The sequence below is a fragment of the Cyprinodon tularosa genome, unplaced genomic scaffold, assembly GCF_016077235.1.
Source record: "Cyprinodon tularosa strain WSP-4 unplaced genomic scaffold, ASM1607723v1 ctg137, whole genome shotgun sequence".
Lineage (NCBI taxonomy): Eukaryota > Metazoa > Chordata > Actinopteri > Cyprinodontiformes > Cyprinodontidae > Cyprinodon > Cyprinodon tularosa.
The window spans coordinates 536,181-549,787 of record NW_024038189.1 but is presented as its reverse complement, the minus strand read 5'-3'; the positions used below and the strand labels follow the sequence as shown (position 1 = coordinate 549,787).

At 37.7% G+C, this 13,607-nt stretch overlaps 1 protein-coding gene across 1 annotated transcript in view; it reads left to right on the top strand.

The window, feature by feature from the left end:
• Positions 1 to 11,122, top strand: part of LOC119778700 (protein dachsous) — a 48,361-nt gene extending 37,239 nt beyond the window's left edge. Inside the window, exons 26-36 of the mRNA XM_038278048.1 lie at positions 246 to 418; positions 2,200 to 2,351; positions 3,065 to 3,372; positions 3,472 to 3,582; positions 6,095 to 6,280; positions 6,949 to 7,046; positions 7,131 to 7,286; positions 7,426 to 7,611; positions 7,683 to 7,757; positions 7,836 to 7,875; positions 10,323 to 11,122. Of these exons, the coding sequence (XP_038133976.1) occupies positions 246 to 418; positions 2,200 to 2,351; positions 3,065 to 3,372; positions 3,472 to 3,582; positions 6,095 to 6,280; positions 6,949 to 7,046; positions 7,131 to 7,286; positions 7,426 to 7,611; positions 7,683 to 7,757; positions 7,836 to 7,875; positions 10,323 to 10,478 (1,641 nt within the window). The 3' untranslated portion in view covers positions 10,479 to 11,122. The remainder of the gene's footprint in view (positions 1 to 245; positions 419 to 2,199; positions 2,352 to 3,064; positions 3,373 to 3,471; positions 3,583 to 6,094; positions 6,281 to 6,948; positions 7,047 to 7,130; positions 7,287 to 7,425; positions 7,612 to 7,682; positions 7,758 to 7,835; positions 7,876 to 10,322) is intronic.
• The last annotated feature ends 2,485 nt before the right edge of the window (positions 11,123 to 13,607 follow it).

Genomic DNA, 13,607 nt, shown 5'->3' with positions numbered 1-13,607 from the left:
AATTGATTGAACAGTATGTAATAATTTTATATTTAAAGTACTTTCAGAAGTTTGAATGCTAAATATGACCAAACTTTTCCTTTAAATGGTTGATTCATGGTTTTATTATCAATTCGTACAATCTGGTCTTATTTTGTTCCTACTGCACTCATAGTGACACAAGCCAATAGAGAGTCTAGCTGGTCCGAGCAGCCATTCTGTGTCAGTGTGCAAACCACTGTGTTAAATCAAACCTTGTGTTCTAGAATATCGCCACTATCAGAGTGAGCCTCACCGACGTCAATGACGAAAGACCGCAGTTCAACCCCAGCAGCTACCACAGCAGCATCCTGCAGAAAGACGCAGAGAAGGGGAAGCTGCTGCTGACGCTGAGCGCCTCGGATCCCGACGCCGGGAACAACTCGCTCATCACCTACAGGTTTGCTCAAAGCTTTATGTTCACTAAAGACCACATCTGTAGGCCAACAGTAAGTATGGAATTATGGTGAATCCAAAAAATAAATAAAAAAACAATCCACTGGACTTTTTCCAAATTTGAAGATGTTTTGCTTCCCATCCAGGAAGCTTTTTAAATTCAAAATGTCAGAAATAGCGTTGATATCGAAGTTTTATACAGTAGCCAAGCAAAGCCATGGTTTTGTTTAGAAAACATGCAAATTGAAACAGACGAACAGGTCCAACCCTTTGAAACCCCATCACTGGAGAGCAGAAGACCACGCCTGTTCAGCCAGGCCAACAATTCCCTTGAACGACCCCCTTTTAAGAGACATAGACAGGTATTGTGCATTGCTGGCTAGCAAAAGAAGTCAAACGACCCCCATTCCAAGGGATGAACCTGCTTGTCTGCTTCGATTTGCGTGTTTTCTAAACAAAAACAGGCCTTTGTTGGGCTACTGTATAAAACCTCAAACTCAACGCTATTTCTGACGTTTTGAATTTAAAAACCTCCTGGATGGGAAGGGAAACGTCTTCAAACTTGTAAACAAAGTCTAGTGGATTGTTTTTTTTACTTTTTTGGAATTACTTTGAATTGGATGACTGGGAATGTACACCAGCGAATTATGGTGAACTACATTTAAAGCGCTCTTAGTTTGATAAATAAATAAACTTTATCCCCCTCTCTTGTAATACCCCTCAATTAAAGTCCAACTGATTTGCTTCAGAAATGCCAAATCAGCAAACAGAATCCATCTGTATGAAATGTGAATGTGAATGGATTAAAAATAAGTAGCTTTAACATTTATTTATTATTTTGTGTCTTTCTTTTTCATTGTATTTATTTATATACAACGTGATTAAAACATTGTTATTATTATATTTTAAAATTCAGCATTAAATAATTAAATTACCAATTAAATAAATAAAAATTTTATTCAAAAATGAATTAAATTATTACGGTAAATGTCTTTTAAAGAAATAAATCTAATTAAAAGTCAATATAGTTAGTTTATATCTATAAATAAACACAGAAAGGTTATTTTATGTATTTTGGGGGAATTTCCAGTATGTTGCATTTCTATTGTTTTTAAATATTTGGGAGCCTCTGTGTTAGAGACTGAGGGGCAAAGTGATAAAGCTGCTAAAATTTAATACAGACATATTAAATCAACACCAAATTAATCATCGTTCCCAAATTTTTGTCTGCTCAAATTTCTATCCAATCAGAATGAGCTTTACGGAGGACGAAAGCTGACATCATTTAAAATAAAAGCAGAAACATATAGATTTTATATTATTTACCTTTTCTTTTCCATATTCTTGTATTTTTCATCAGAAAATTTGATAGATTCTCTTTTTCCATTCCTGCTCTAAATTCTCTCCCTTTTTTTTCCTTTATGATTTTTTGATCATTATTCATGATGAGCTTTTGCTGCGTAGAACAGAAAACATGTTAAAGACATGAAAACTAAATACCTCACTACAACCAAACATGGTTTAGAAAAAGCAATGTTTCATCAAAGATCAAAACACTTTATATTTTGAGATATTTATGTTAAAACATTCGGAAAACTGATAATTATGTTCTGTCATTTCCACAGCTCCTTATTACTTTGTGTTTCTTTGTCACATAGCAGCTAAATAGGCCCTCTCCAAGGTCCTGTAGTTCAAATACATAAACTTCTTATTGAATTAACTTTTCACTTTCTTATTAAAAAACATGTTCTAATCAGGGGCGTTTTCTTTTTTTTGGGATTACAGATTTTCTGAAGGAAATTCCAAATATTTGGCTCTAAACAGTGAAACAGGGGAAGTGACACTGACCTCTGACCTTTCTGATGTGACTGAAGACACCAGATTGCTGCTGACCGCTGAGGCCACGGATCATGGCACTCCTCCGCTCAGCGCCACGGGTTAGCACCGTTGCTCTTGCTTGGATTTTATTTATTTTTTTGATGAATGAGGACATAGCTGCTGAGCTCTACAGCAAATCTTAAATCGTCTCATCCTCACGCTCTGCATGAACACCATCTTCCAGGTCAGGAATTTGATGTTTACTGCAGGAGAGGATTACAGACCCAATCCACTTGCAGGGTGTTTAAGTCCTATCAGCAGCTTTTCCTGCAGAGTGGATCTCCACTTTAGGGTTCTTTAGCTCAGCAAAACCCTGAAAACTTGTATTGTCAAGCTAACTTAAGGTCGTTTACAGTGAATTAGAACATTTTTCATTTTGTTCTTACATGGTAAATACATCCTCTGCGTTTAACCCTCCTTATCCTGTCTGCTTGAACCCCAGTCGGCCTCAACAGATGGCCGCTCACACTGAGCCTCGTTTTGCTGTTAAAAGGGACTTTTTCCTCTCCACTGTCTGAAATGACTGGACTTTTTCTTTTAAAATCTCTTAGAGCAAAAATGATGCCCCGCTGTTCTTTTGTTACCTTTGTGCAGCAGATTGGTAGCATTGTAGTGAATCTAATCTTGGTAAAAGAAAACGGTGCACATCATTGAGGTTATGCAATCCTTTAAATCAGGAGTTCTGAAACAGAGCGGCTTCTAACGCATGCAGGTCATGAATACTGGACCAAAGCTAGGAACCACTGACTGACTATGACCTTTCACCTTTTAGCTCGTGTGATGGTGGATATAAGGATTGCCAGTCTGGCAGAAGGTTTGGCCTTCCAGAGCTCCTCCTACAACTTCAGCCTGCAGGAGAACCAGCCAGCAGAGGTTTCAGTGGGGCAGGTCCTGGCCTACTCAGGAAGCACCCTGTACGGGGTCTCCTATGCCCTGAAAACACACACCAACCTGTTCTCCATCACCAGCGATGGAGAAATCTTGACGGAAGAAGAGCTTGACAAAGAGCAGCAGGAGTGGTACATCCTGGAGGTAGAAGCCGTGGACACACGGACGCCACCAACATCTGCAGTGACGCTGGTAACTAATTTTAGCTGAAGGACATGACAGCAATTTGATCATAAAGCTCTTTTATTGCAGCTCTCAGATAAAAATATATATTTCTTGTTTTTTTTTTAGGTCAGAATTCATGTTGAGGATGTAAATGAGCCTCCAGAGTTCGCCTCAGAGGAATATGAAGCCTCTGTGTTCAACTTTGCACCGTACAAAACCCCAGTGATCCAGGTCAAGGTAAATACATACACCTCCAACCAGCCTCCACTGGTTTGGAAAAAGATGTTTATCTCGTCAGTGACGTGTGATCGAAGGCGCACTCACTGTGGTTTTGTGAACTTTGACCTGAAACCCTCCCAGTAGCCCATTAAAGTTTCATGGTCACCGTGTCTTCTAAAATGACTCATATCTGACTGTCAGGAATGAAGGAAACTCACCATCTTTTATCTCTGTTCCATTCATCATGTGACCACTGAGGACAACCTGGCATGTTTCCCTCATCAGATGAGAAACAGCGCAGGAATTAGAAAAAATGACTAACATTAAATGATGTCCAAACATCCAGCTGACACAGCTTTATCCTGCACGGGCGGCAGATTTCATGGGACATTAAATGTTTACTCAGAGGTTTTGTTCTACCTGATTGAACCCCAGTCGGCCTCAGCAGATGGCCGCTCACACTGAGCCTGGTTCTGCTGGAGGTTTCTTCCTGTTCAAAGGGAGTTTTTCCTTTCCACTGTCGCTACAATAAGCTTAGAGTGAGAAATTGCTTTTGAGTTGAGCAATCAACCGGTTTTCCTTTGGCAGAAAACTTTGAATCAGTTTGACTGTCTGATCTGGTTGATTAGTTTCTGTAAAGTGCCTTGAGATGACATGTGATGTGATTTGGCGCTATATAAATAAACTGAACTGAATGACACCCTATAGTCACATGTATCAGTTATGAATCCTGGTCCATGTACGCTGAAAAAAATAATGCAACCATTTTTGGCATCATATTTAGTTACTTTAACATAGTTGTTTCATGTAAGCAGGGTAGGACATAAAACAATTGTGTTAAAGTCACTAAATATGATTAGGTAAATACCAAAAGTGGTTGCATTATTATTTTGAGTGTAAAGGGAACCCAATCAGTCCTAGTAAACCTGTTCAGCTTTTGGATCCATTTAGCTTTATGATGTAGCTACATGGCTTTAGCTTCCCCAGCCACGTAGCTACAGCTATTAAAAACACAATTTAATGTTAGAATATCACATAAAAACATTTTAATACAGAAAATAGGGTTAAATGAAAATGGTGTGGATAAAAGTGATGTTGTTATCAGTTCCATTTAGTTTATTTCTATAGCGACAATTCACAACACACGTCATCTCAAGGCACTTTACAATTCAACCAGATCATCCAGTCAGATTCATTCAAAGTTTTCTATGTAAGGAAAACCAGTTGATTGCATTGGCTCATTGACTTGAATGCAATCCCTCACACTAATCATTCTTGTAGCGACAGTGGAGAGGAAAACCTCCCTTTTAACAGGAAGAAACAGGAAGAAGCCGACTGGGGTTCAAGGAGACAGAAGCAGAAATACAAAAAGCAGCTGTAAAAGGCGGCCCTGTCCAGGATACACACAGCCAGGCAGACGAGCTCCGAGCCAGAGGACAAAGAGAGCACATCCAGTTAGTCACAGTCAGAGAAACAGGACTACACTGAAAAACAGGCCAAGCTCCAACATCTATGAACAAAGGTGTTGATGGCAGCAGCACAGCTGATATTTCTCTCCAGGATGGAGTCACAGCCAAACAGGAACAGACCAGATGAAGCTACTATGAGAAAAAGCAGAGAGAGCAGAACGTTAGAGATTCTGCAGAGTGGGAGAATAGAGATGAAACAGAATGATGAAAAAGGGGGTCCCTATGTCCTCCAGCAGTCTAAGCCTATAGCAGCAGAACTATAGAGATAGCTCAGGATAACCTGAGCCACTCTAACTAGAAGCTTTATCAAAAAGGAAAGTTTTAAGCCTAGCCTTAAAAGTAGACAGGGTGTCTGCCTCACGGACTAAAACTGGTAGTTGGTTCCACAGGAGAGGAGCCTGATAACTAAAAGATCTGCCTCCCATTCTACTTTTAGAAATTCTAGGAACCACTAGTAAACCTGCAGATTGAGAGCGAAGTGCTCTGTTAGGAACATAAGGAACAATCAGATCTCTGATATCAGATGGCGCTTGGCCATTTAAGGCTTTATATGTCAGAGGGAGGATTTTAAATTCTATTCTGGATTTAACAGGAAGCCAATGAAGAGAAGCCAGGATAGGAGAGATATGATTTTTATATTTCAGTTTTCATTTTCATCCATCTCTCTAAAACTCTGTTGAGAAAACTCTAAATCGAGTCTCAGACTCTGCATCACGCTGATAACACTAAACCAGGAAACTGCATATTTGCACCATTTATGTTAATGTTTCGAACTTCCATATCAATGCTTTTGTTTTTTTTGCACCATGTTTTTTTTCTCCCATGCTGTTTACATTTGATCACTGCTGCACTTTAAGGACTGGAAATGTCATGAGAGCCTTACGATGAAAACGAAATTTCATTTTGTCTACACTCTGTGTATACAAAATAACATTAAAGTTTCCAGATTAAGGATATTTTTAAAAGGCAGTTTAAAATGGTAGTTTAAGGGTAGTTTGTCACTAATCCAATGAAGGATATTTATCAGACCATGTTCTAATTTAGTGAATATTGACCCTCAGGCCTTTGACCCTGATGTTGGACACAGCAGCGCTCTGGTCTACAGTCTGACGGAGGACTCCCTCTTTGACGTGGATCCAGCCTCAGGCCTGGTCTATGTGGTTTCAGCTGCAAATACGGGCAAAGAAATTACTCTGAAAGTTAAAGCTACAGATCCCAAAGGACTTGATGCTACAGCCACAATAAAGGTAAGGTTTTTTTTTTCACCCTTCTTGCTATATTTGTGGTATTTCTTTGGGTCATTCCAGAATCAGAGGACATTTTATGTCCCAGCTTGAAATGTCAAATAAACCAGCTCAAAATACAGAAAAATACACCTTTTATATAAACGTAGTCTTTACGAAATACGTAGCTGTCAAAAGTGATTCCTAAATATTATTGGTACTGGATACTCCAAGTTCCTGGATGGATGGATGGATGGATGGATGGATGGATATATAAAATAAATAACTAAAACAAGTTCAACCAAAATAAGAACAGTGAAAGAAACCACAAACTCAAAGAAGACACATTCTCATGTTGTGTTAAAAGCCAGATAATAAAATCAGCTTTTTCCTTATTTTAAAAATAATAAAATTCCATTGGCAAATTTCCTTACCTATCTGCTCAGATCAAATCGACTTACTTTTATTTCAGTTTTTTCGTAATGTGTATTTTAGAACAGCTGCCATGTTGACAGTGAAGCTGAAATAGTAAAATTTCTAAAAGGTGATTGAGTGAAAGTATTTATGATCACCTGAATATAAGAGCAGTCAGCTGAAGTACAGTAAAATGAAGCTTAGGGGTCATTTTTCTAATGTTTTTATTTGTTTGTTTATTTTGGTCTAGTAAAATCCTATTAATCCTTCTGTTGCAGATTGAAGTTCAGGAAAGTGCGAGCAGCAGTGATGTTGTAACCATCGCTATCAATCGGCCGGCTAACGTTGTGGAGAAGAAGGTTCCAGAGCTTGAAAAGTAGGTTCATGTAGAATTTCTGTTAATTTCCAGACTTATTTTTAAAAATTCCTGTTGTTAAAACGCAGATTTCTTTTCCTTTAGATCTTTGGGTAAAGTTCTGGGCTGGACGGTGAATATAATCCAGGTGTGGAGCTCTGATGGATCAGACACCCGAACGCTGAGGGCTTCTTACCGGACGTTGGTCAGCTTTGTTGCTCTTGATGACACAGAAGCCGTTTCTGCTGAAGAAGTCCAGAAGTAGGAGCTTAATCTTTGAGTCATAAGTGTTTTTTTTATTGAAATATATTAAATGTGATGGAAAACTCTGACCTGTTAAACCTTTGATTTTATTGCTATATGACTGAAGGTCAAAGTATTAATGGCATTTATTTCCCAGGAAACTGCAAAGCGAGTCTGATGAGCTGAAGGCAGAGCTGGATCTGTTGTTTGGAGAGAAGCCTGATTTTGACGTAGTGACAGATTCTACCACCCCCGCCTCAAACATGGCGGTAGTCATCGCTTTGGGCGTTCTGTTGGGCCTGAGCCTCGTGGGACTGATCATTGCCACCGTGTTTGCCGTCAGGTAAGAACTCTGATTGCTTTGGGGTTTCTCGTTCGAACAGCGAATCAAATTCAACCTTTTTATGCCGTCAGGTATAAAAGGAGCAAGAAGCTGAAGGCATTGGACAAGGAGAGCTTGACCAGCAACCGCCACTCCGTTGGTTACGCGTAAGTCTTCCTCAGGCTGCAGCACATTTCAACACAAGAAGCTCGTTTTATAATCACATGTTTTATCTTTTTTTTCAGGAACCAGAATTTCAGGAAGCAATCGGAATCCTCTGTGAGGGTGAGCAAAGAAATCTCCATAAAACTGTCAAACCAAGTGGAGAGTAATCCCTGAGGGTCTGAAATTAGATATGTAATTAAAGCAAGTACAGATCCCGAACTATAATTTAGAGTTATTTGAATTTGTGTGACAGAATTTTGTCTGGCAATGTGGCAATAAGAATAACTGTCTTGATGCCAAAAAGAGCCCAACAGATTTTGCTTCACAAGTGGAGCAGTGCGGCTATCGCCATATAAATAACATTATCATAATTATGCAGGGAGTATTACAGATTATATGCACTGGAAAAATTTAAATCTAAATTAGTCCTTTTTTCTTAAAATAAGTGCATTTGTCCTTGAATTGAGGAGATAAAAGAGACATAGTGCCAATGGAGCAAGACAATTTAGGTTTAAAAAAAGAAAACACAACTGCATTGTCTCATTTCAAGTGCATATTATCTAGTTATCTTAGTTTAAGAGTAAAAATACTCATTCTATTGGCAAATTATCTCATTTGCCTACTCAAATCAAAGGTAAATACACTTAATTTTAGACATTTTTTACTTATTTCTAGATCGTTTTTGCAGTGTGGACACTGCAATCTAAGTAGTACAAGAAAGAAAAAGCAGGAAAAAGGAGAAAAGATGAAAGAAAGAGGAGATAAAAGGGAGACAATGATGAAACGTCTTTTGTCTGTTTCATCACCTGCAAGGAGAGCTAAAAAGAACAGCACGACCAATGAATATAGTATAATAGATATAATAAAATTGCACATTGATAATATTTAATCTGACGTGTATACACTGGAAAAAAAATCAAAATCTAGGTAAGTAATTTTTCTCTTAAAATAAGTGCATTTGTTCTTCGATTGAGAAGGGAAAAGAGACATTTTGCCAGTGGAACGAGACAATTTACACTTAAAATAAGAAAAAACAACGGCATTGTCTTATTTCAAGTACATATTCTCTACTTATCTTATTTTAAGAGTAAAATGACTCATTCCATTGGGAAACTATCTCATTAACATTTTCAAATTAAGCGTTTATACATTTATTTTAAGAAATTTTTTACTTATTTCCAGTGTACTGTGGTAGCTGAAGATAAGAACACTGCAAAAACCTTCTAGAAATAAGTCAAAATTTCTTAAATTAAGTGTATTTACCCTTAATTTGAGGAAGTAATTGAACAATAGAATGAGTGTTTTTACTCTTAAAATAAGATAATTAGATAAAATGCACTTGAAATAAGACAATGCAATTTTGTTTTCTTATTTTAAGTGTAAATTGTCTTGTTCAATTGGCAAAATGTCTCTTTTTTTTTTTTTAAGAAAAACGACTTATCTAGATTTCGATTTTTTTCCAGTGAATATGGGCTTTCTGTATGTAACCACTATTTTAAATGTCACCATGTCTGATTTATAGGTGATTAAACAAAGAAAAAATGAAAGTTTTACAAAATAAACACTGCAAAACACCACAAAACCCCATTTGAAACTCTGGATGAACCCTCAGACTTCATAGATCCACATCTCAAACCTTAAGCAGATTTGGACTGAATAAGTTGAAGCATTTTTGTTCCATAAAGGTTTTAGTGGGCGGTGTGCTAGGCGGAAATGTGATTTTTTTCCACTCATAAAATGAAATCTGGTCAGACAAATAGGCTGATTTACATTATTGGAGATCTTCTGCATAAGACAAAGCCTCCTCTCCTAAGATTTAGCTCTTATTTCATTGAAATTTACCAAAAATATCACTTATGTAACGCATGCCGGTTACATCACCTGAAGTGTTCGCACAATTACCTCCGATCCCTCTTTTGAAAGGTGTGAGCCTTTAGTTTCCAGTTATGGCGGCCATTAGTGGGTGTGGCTAAAAATGAATACCTGCTGTTGCATTACTCCCGCAGAGTCACACATGTCAGTTGGAACTTTAAATCTCATTTTATTTGTTTACACTGCTATAAAAATAAAAAGTACTTGTGAAAAGATCATTTTGAAACATGTTTTTGAAATTTTAAAGCCCCATTTGAAAGGCGTGTGGATGAAACACCATGTGACTGCGTTTTGGCCTTTTCTATAAATAGATAAACATGAGTGCACTGGAAAAAAATCAAAATCTCGATAAGTCATTTTTTCTTAAAATAAGTGCTTTTTGTCTTGAAATGAGATGGTAAGTCAGACATTTGCCAATGGAACAAGACAATTTATATTTAAAATAAGAAAAAACAATTACATTGTCTTATTTCAAGTGCATATTATCTATTTATCTTATTTTAAGAGTAAAAATTCTCATTCTATTGGCAAACTATCTCATTTAACTACTCAAATTAAGGGTAAATACACTTAATTTAAGAAATATTTACTTATTTCTAGATCATTTTTCCAGTGTGGGTGTCAGTTGGGCCCTGTACCGGGCCCACTGGGCTTCAGGGGTTAAACTAGTGGCTGATCAGCTGTTTGTGTTGCAGTGGGACTCCGATAAGAACAAACCAGGAGACAAAGAGACGGTGCAGTGGGGCGGAAAGGTCGAGGACAGGAGGACATCAAAGAAGGACAATGACAGTCTGAATCTAAGCGAGCGCAGAAACAGCGGGAGTAGTGGAAGTCTGGATTCTGCTCTCTGATGTGAACATCTCTCCGTTTTCAAGCAAAAAAACCCCACAGTTATAACGTTATAAATGACCTCTGTGACTTTAACCTTTTTTTTTTTTTTCTCCAAACACAGCAGAACTGTACGTTAGAAAGCATTTAAGTTTGTCTCTGGTTTAATTAAAGAAAGGACAGATTTCCCAACATGGATCCTAGTTTAGTCTTTTATATAAAGGCTTTTTTTTTTACATTGATGCAAAGCTCCAATAAGTCGTCTGGAGGAAAAGTGAATAAGGAGTTTCCACTTCACTCTGCCCTGTATGATGGTGTTTCAAATCGCTCCAGGATCAATGGGCATTTTTCTCCTTTGTTTTGTCAAAGATTTAGGCACCAAAGCGGTTTGGAAATCAAGTTTATATAAAATGACACAATCAGCAAGCTGCAGTAATTTAAAGGAATATGTTCACGCTCAGTTTTAATAGTTTCTTGCTTTGTAAATTAACACTTTGGGTGTAAATCGAGAAGCCCGTCATTTATTTTTATGTTCAAATTCATGAAATGCAAATGAACCTACAGAAGTGGGTTGATATTTTAGACGTTCTTCCTCTGTGGACGTTATTGGTTGTTGTAAATAATCTAAAAGGTTTTAAATAAAAATATTCCTGAGAACTGTGTCCTGATTTATGTTATTATATTCAGCATCAGGCTGACTTTCACACGCTGCAGTAAACAAGGCTCGGCTTCATCATATTAAAACTTCTACCAGTCTGTTTTTCCTGCAAGGCCACACAATGCCTGAGTGAGGGGTGTTTGTTGACATTATATACTTCTTCCCATAACAAGCCACATTCTTCCTCAAGGTTTATTCATAACGTTACTGTTTAACTAAAGTGTGTGTAATTTGACTGATTACTCTCCATTATTGGAAAGTAGCAGGAATGAACCTTGCCAGATCAGAACAGGGCTGATTACCATGCAATAAGGGCCTTATGATGAACTGTTATGACATAATTCAAGCTAAGTTATAAAAGACTCGTTTCAGAAATGTTCTCACCACTAAGCTGATGTTTGCAGAAGCACCTTCTTTCAGTTATAATCTTTTGCTGAATTTCTTTTTCTTTCTTAAGAATTTTAATCTACAAATTTCAGCTGCATTTTTTTTAATTTTCCTGTTCCTGCAGCTACAAACACAGCTTACAATAAGTTTAAAATGTTATACAACATACAAAGCTGATGTTTCCTGCATATATTCTAGATTTTGGAGCCAATAGACCCAAATGCTCTGGTACCAGGTAGTTCTCCAAATCATGACCCTTCCTTTTATGAAATCAGCAGATTTTCAACTTTTTGTTGCAAAAAGCACACAAAGGACTAGTTTCTTTCCTTAAAAAAAAAACAAATAAAAAGGGTTCAGGTCATGAAACTACCTACCTACACTGAAGGGTCACTACCTATAAAATGAGAGTCAAAATGTCTAGTGGATAAAAGTAGTGGACTCAAAATGTCCTACAAGGAAAGGAAGATGGTGCAGGCACTGTAAAAAGTAGTGTTCATCTGTCCAAACGGACAATGAAACGCTGGAGGGAAAAAAAATAAAAGTCCGCCCTAACAGCTCCCTTTATAGGGAAAGGTTTTCCCTATAAAGGTTTTATTGTCATTACACTGTAAAGAGCAACAAAATACTCCCTCCATTTAATTCATTCCCTTGGGAAGCAGTGGGCTGCCATTGGGCAGCGCCCGGGGAGCAATGTGGGGTTAAGGGTCATTTCTCAGAGACCCAGAGGGGCAGTCTGTGGGAGTGGGTTTACAACTCCCCACAGGATTCAAAGCCCTATGCCCTAACCACTAGGCCACGCCTCCCATGGAGCAATGCCCTTCATAAAAATATAAAATAAAAAAATAAAAACACGCAGACGTTTGATGCAGTTTGTTCTGAGAACTCAGAGGGATGAATTTTATTTTTATGGTCATTTCAACCCCCCAAAACTGTAGCCTCGTGAGACCATCCTGATCTCGCGAGCTTTCAAGGTTTCACTCGCAAATCAGTCTGGCTACTTTCTGTTGAAGAAAATTTGGAGCCGTTCACCAAACGAACATCCAATCAGCGTTGGCTTTGAGGCGGGTTGAGGTGTGACGCAACGAGAAGCGCGACAGTTCAGTCTAAAGAACGTGGCGGCTTCAGCCGATGAAACTAGCGTTAGCGTGGCTATCGAGCAAGTTTTATCGGAATTACAGAGTATTTCTTCACTGAAAGAAGAGCAAAACACTGCTCTGTAGGCTTTTCTCAGAGGAAAAGATGTTTTTGCTCTTCTCCCGACTGGTTTCGGCAAGAGTTTGATCTATCAATTGGCTCCTCTTCGTCGTCGCTCTGTTAGTACGTCATATGCTTCGTTGATCTGATTGGTTTATTTGGCCCGTCTATCACCAACATAGGCCAATCAGCTAACCAGTATTTTCGCCCCTTCCCAAAATTACTTCAACTGAAGGTTTCCAGATGGATATGCGGAGCAACGTTACCACAATTGTAAAAGATCTGTAATTATCTCATTCGACCAACTTATTCTTCATTAATGCTAAATTCTTAACATTGTTAACAAGAACAAAATGGTGATTCCTGCACAAAAAAATCTGAGTGAAACATGAAGCAAAATGAAGCTGTTCAGGGATGAAAACAGCTTCATTATGCAAGAACGTTTCAGCAACCCATTGAAAAGGTTTCGCTTTTCTCAAGATGTTTCCTTTATTTTAAAACCTAAATTTTGACATGGAGATTTTTTTAAAGAAGGACGAATCTTTAGTATTTATTTGCGGCTCTAAATAATTTCTTTTTTTAGCTGGACTGAATATAAAAAAAGGCTCTTTTGTTGTAAACGGTGCCGAATGCTGAAGACTCAAAAACATTATAAAAGCAAATGTCTACGCCATAATCATTCATGAGAAACGAATCATGCAAAGTTTATGACTCGATGCAATCAGATGCTTTTTCTTGCATGAAAGAAGATTTAGATAATATGTCGTTACAATTTAATAAAAATTATTTTTCAACTGCCTTCAGATGACAAGTTTTGAATTAATGAAGGAGCATAAATTTATTCAACCTGAATAGTTAATGAATTTATGCAGAAGAAATAAAAGAAGTCAGGATGAATGTCGGCGCATCATTG